Raw genomic sequence first — 5484 nt, 5'->3', positions numbered from 1 at the left:
AGGAGGCTGAGGGGAGACCTCATTGCTCTCTACAACTACCTGAAAGGGGGTTGTAGTGAGGTGGATGTCAGTCTCTTCTCCCAAGTAACAAGCGATAGGATGAGAGGAAATGGCCTCGAGTTGTGCCAGGGGAGGTTTAGATTGGATGTTAAGAAAAATTTCTTCACCGGAAGGGTTGTCAAGCATTGGAACAGGCTGCGCCGGGAAGTGGTTGAGTCCCCATCCCTGGAGGGATTTAAAAGACATGTAGATGTGGTGCTTAGGGACATGGTTTAGTGGTGGACTTGGCAGTGCTAGGTTAATGGTTGGACTTGATGATCTTAAAGGTCTTTTCCAACCTAAATGATTCTGTGCTTCTATAATTTTGAGGCTGGGCAGAATCTGAGTCCCTGCTGTGCAGCTATGTTGTGAATACATTGCCAATTATTCAAGAAGCAGACTGGGCTGATTCTCTGAGAAACAGTCTAAAAGCAATGCAAGGCTGAGGTAGGATTTTGGCACTTGGTAGTGAGAGGGCGGTGGTTACAGTAGCACCACAGTTAGCTCCTGAGCTGCTTCCATAGGGCACCCTGGGAGAGGGGATGAGAAAATCCATGAGTTTTAATTTAGGGGACCAACTGAATTTAGTAAAGCTAAGCAGATTTAAATCTGGTACTTGGTTCTGACCGATTTACATGGTAACATTTTTGCCCCCTTGTGGAGTTTAATTTATGCATTAGGGCTGTTGCAAGCTGAAGGAGCGTTTCTGCTTCCCCCTATGCCTGTTTCAGCATGGCTGCTGCAGGAATCCCACTCCTGGAGCTGCAAGTCAACTATCGCTTCCACTTCTTCTAAAGCTAGAGAGAAGAGTTAGCCTCAATGTTCGGAAGCCAGCAAAAGTTAGGGCTGCAAACCTGACACTGATTTGCAGAACTGCCAGCTGAGCTGAGTATTTCTTCATCTTGCTAAGGAAAGAAGTTATCCCCTGTGAAATGCTGGGTCTTCTGTTAACAGAGAAGACTGTTGCACAGGACAGGTGATGCAGCAGATTACTTTTCCCTGGGTTCTGCTGTTGCAGCCTACAGGAGGAAAGGCAGTGATGCTTCTTAATGGTGTGTGTGTACAGAATTGAGGGCCATCCACAATAGCAGTAAATCAGTGTTTCCATCTCTCTGCTGAAAGAGATGAAATTTTGTTAAAGCTCTAAATAAAGCCCAATATTCAGCTTCAGTTACCTAGCGTGGATAGACTAATAAGAAGATACTTCATTGTGACCCAGTAGACTTGAAAAACAGAAAATGTTTCTTCTGTTTATCGGTGATGTGATAAGAAGATGCATCACTCCCTCTGGTAGCTCTAATGTTTTACTTAACAAATGTCTTACAGACCTTTAATCCAGAAAGTATATAGGTGAAGTTGCCATATAAGATGACACGGATCATTTAACAGCCCTCAGGATCAGTAATGCATGCCGTTATGCAACAAGCCATACTTGCTCATGGTTACCTAATTTCCCTTTAGTATGAATAATCCTCCAAAATATATCCAGATATTAGGCATGAGTCCAGGGACATGGATTGTTGCATAATCCCTAACGAACACAATGATTTATATAAAAATCTTACTGTGATTTCAAAGGAGATAGTCCTGTTTGTTACTTAGGCTTTTACTGTATCCTGTGTTCCCCTGCATTCATTTTAAGTGAACATATATAATGGAAAACTAGCGTGCTCAGGAAGAGACAGCAAGAATAAAGGGAGGATACTTCAGATATAGGAAGGAGTGGCATGTTTCGAGAGAGCTTGTTGTGTACAAGGAAGGTTTCAATTAGGTTTGAATTACTGGAGGAAGAGGGAAAGTTTTGAGAGGAGGGGAGCAAACGGATTCAAGAAGAGTTTAACAATTCTTCAGATAAATGAAATTTGCAGAAAGGGAGAAGAAAGTAGTGTTTTTTCTGTGGCTTGAGCAACAGTAAAACCGCAGACACTTACTGGAGAATTTTGGTTGGAGAACTGCCGGCTGTCTGGTTAGTCTGGTGTCAACCTCTGTCCTCTTTAAACTGCATAGCATACAGCCTGTTGTATAGGATTTACCTTAGAGTGGGGCTGGAATTTCCATTGGGAATTCTTATTTCTCTTGAACACTGAGAAAATTTTGAGCTAGCTCTCTTACCTGTTTTGTTTTTCTATTATGAACCATACTGCCACCTTGGAATCTGAATGTCCCTTGTCAGTTATAAAAGGACTTGCTTTATATTTAGGATTTCTTTTGCTATGTCCTTGGACTTTCACACTAAAGAGGATCCTGAGGTCTGGCTCCTCTGGTCACCCAGATGAGAGGCCTGGTTGGAGAATGCTTTAATTCATGTCTGGCCTATGTACCCAGGTTTCCTGCTATGGAAATCAGGATGGTGGGGTAAAATGAGGAGAAACTTGTGTGTGTCTGGCTCTTCCCTCAGATGGAGTCAGGCCATAGCAAGAATGTGTTCAAATCCAAGAGATGAGATGCACTTCCAGCATACCTATCTCAGGTTTGACCTTTTAAACCATATAGTTTGGAGCTGGCTTCTACCTGACATGATGGGATGAATAAGTATTAATGGTCTAGGTGTGCTTTTATCTCTTATGAATCAACATGCTTTTCCTTAGTATAATCAGAGCTAAAATTAGTCTAATGTTCAAAGACGACATGCAGCTCATTAAATTCACCAGTAATGAGTTAAACTGACAATGGACTGTGTTCCACTTCCCCTAGCTAAATGCCATCCTCAGAAAGGGAAGTTAATGCCATGAATGCTTGGAAAACAGGTGGTGAGATATTTCTGCACTGGGATTATGATGGACAGTAATGATGTAAGAGCGGGTACCTGCAAGATAATCCTTGTTTTGATGGTTTTGTTTTGTTTTTGTTTCCCCCCCCCAGATCATGATTCCATATGAAAATCGAACAAGTGAGGTGATGTACAATAAAATGAATATATCGGAGCTTAGTGCCATGATTCCACAGGTTGGTTCAGGATAATTGCAAAACTATTCTTTTAATGTCTGACCTATATAATTAAAATTGCCTTTAGTGTGCAGAGTAGCATGTTAAAGGAATATCATTAGTAATGTGTATACTCAATTACAATATATGTTCTTTTAAATACAGTTACGACTTTAGTGAGGTTTGAAAACATATGTAATGACAAAGTGCAATAGTTTCTAAATTTTTAATAAGTAAAACTTTGAAGCCTTTAGTCTCAAAGGTGCAACTTAGTTAATAAATAGTTTCTCTTCATCACCTGCTTTAACCAGCCTTCTCTTTGTCATTGCAGTTTGACTGGCTGGGATACATCAAGAAGGTGATTGACACCAGACTCTATCCTGAGCTCAAAGATATAGGTCCTTCAGAAAATGTGATTGTCCGTGTTCCCCAGTACTTCAGAGATTTATTCAGGTTACTCGAAAATGAAAGGAAAAAGTAAGGATCTTATGATGGTTTCACCCACACTTATGAGGGGACACCAAATGCTGGGCTTTTCCTGGGTTTTTCAGGTGCTTCAGGTATTCTTGGAATCAAGTCTCTAGGCAAAAGATCTCTTTGGTTTTGTCTGAAAGAGGATATAGATATTAGCTTGTGTGTAGCAGGAGAATTTGCAGTTTCAACACCTTTCTTTTTTTACGGAAAACACAGGTTGCAGTAAAACTGCTCTTTCCAGACGCATTCAGCATCTCTTACTTGTACAGCGTCTTGTATCTTGTGAAATCGTTTACACCTGTAGAACATAGGTGTCAAATGCAGGTAGCTCGGATTAAATGTAGTAGATGTGCTTTGCACAGGGAAGCAAGACAGCTTTGGGCAGTGTGATGAAAAAGTATATGTGAAGATGACATCCCATTTTGAAACATCATTATTGATGACATCTAAGTGATTTCTGTGATAATGCTGAGGCGCGTTGCTGAACTTCAAAAAAAAAAAAATGTCGTTAGGCTGTTGTCTCCAAAAATCATTTTTTGCTGATTGTACAGTATGGCCACAACTAAATTTACATTTCAGAAAAAAAGACTAATTCAGAAGCATTATTGTTATATTGTTGCTCTATGTCTCCAGTGACAGAATGCTTACATTAATTCATAGTACCTGTAAAAATAACACACAGATCAAACAATAAGAAAAATAAAAATAATTGATCTGCCTACAGATCATTAAACATCCTTTCTCTATAAAATTCAGACAATATCGTTAGTGTGCCACCAATCTTGATCTGCTGAAGAAAGTCTTCTAAATGGTTTGGGCTGTCCATGCTTTGTATCTCAAAGTTAGTTACATTGGTGGGGATAAAGCGGTGATTTAGAGGATGCACATGTAGCAAGACAACAGAGAATTAGTTATTCCCTGTGTACAAATACACCTACATGCAAATATATTCTGTAACTACAGAGTAAATACCTGGAGACTTTTTCCATTAGCGTCTTATTCAGGGAAAAATCTGAGTATTCAAGAGGAGTTAAGCCAGCCTGAGTGTCATGGCGGGGGGGAGGCTGGAGTAATGACCAGAAAGAATGGCAACTTCAGTCTTCAGCAAAGCTTGAGACCAGCTTCCTGACCCGCAGAGGTTGGGGTGGGGGTGGGGGGCAAAAGCAGTGTCTGATTTCCAGTATATTCACACTGTATATCTTATAGCTGATAATGGTTTAGGCATTTTCTGCTCAGTCTTACCCTGAGAAATTTGCATCATAAAATGTAAAAAATGGCAAATAGCGCTAAACTCAACCTAAGCAGATTTAAAATCCTTGTACGTAAAATCCATCCAAACAGTCACTGCATGATGACAACGGTCATGTTTATCTATTAGAGGATAATGTTCATTACTTAAAATGTCACAGTCTGCTCCAGAAATAACCTTGTTATCTGGCCTGAGAAAATAAGGAGATCATCTTAATGCATACTCCTAACAATGAGGTCTTAACATTTCCCTGTAGGGTGAACTATGAAAGCTTAACAAGGATATTTTCTTTTAGGTAATCTCATTTGTCATTCTCCATATGGTATTTTAAAGGTTAAATTAATGCAAACAACATGAATTTGGTTTGTTATAGTAAATATCTAGACCAATTTCCTAGTAAAGCATTCAAAGATTTTAGATTTGCTCCAGTGATTAGAATGTGAATTACCCTCTCATCATTTCAGGAGATGCAGCATCATTAGGAGAAGCAGGTACTTTCACCAAGTTCATATTCTTTTCAATTACAAACCTTCTATCCATAAATTATACTTTTATTCCAATGCCTTGTGTGTCCCCCTCCCAGATAAGCACCCTGCTGGCATGGGTACTATTCAAAATGGCACGAAAAGATGGTTCATGCCCCAGTGATCTGGCAAAGTACTCCGTGAAGTTTGTTTCAGGTGGAGGGAAGAACGGAGCGAAAATTAAGTCTGGCTATAGAAGCAGTTCTTGGTGATAGAGGTGACAAGTCGTAGGGACTCACAATCATCATATTAAAAACTGCTCCCTTGGAGCAC

General features: G+C 40.0%; 1 protein-coding gene across 1 annotated transcript in view; it reads left to right on the top strand.

Moving 5' to 3' along the window:
• Window positions 1–5484, top strand: part of PHEX (phosphate regulating endopeptidase homolog, X-linked) — a 109037-nt gene that overhangs the window by 35276 nt on the left and 68277 nt on the right. Inside the window, exons 8-9 of the mRNA XM_009321134.1 lie at window positions 2902–2985; window positions 3296–3441. Coding sequence (XP_009319409.1) covers window positions 2902–2985; window positions 3296–3441 — 230 coding nt within the window. The remainder of the gene's footprint in view (window positions 1–2901; window positions 2986–3295; window positions 3442–5484) is intronic.

This window comes from Pygoscelis adeliae, unplaced genomic scaffold (genome assembly GCF_000699105.1).
Source record: "Pygoscelis adeliae isolate BGI_AS28 unplaced genomic scaffold, ASM69910v1 Scaffold53, whole genome shotgun sequence".
NCBI classification, from domain to species: domain Eukaryota; kingdom Metazoa; phylum Chordata; class Aves; order Sphenisciformes; family Spheniscidae; genus Pygoscelis; species Pygoscelis adeliae.
This window is presented reverse-complemented; position numbering and strand designations above follow the sequence as displayed.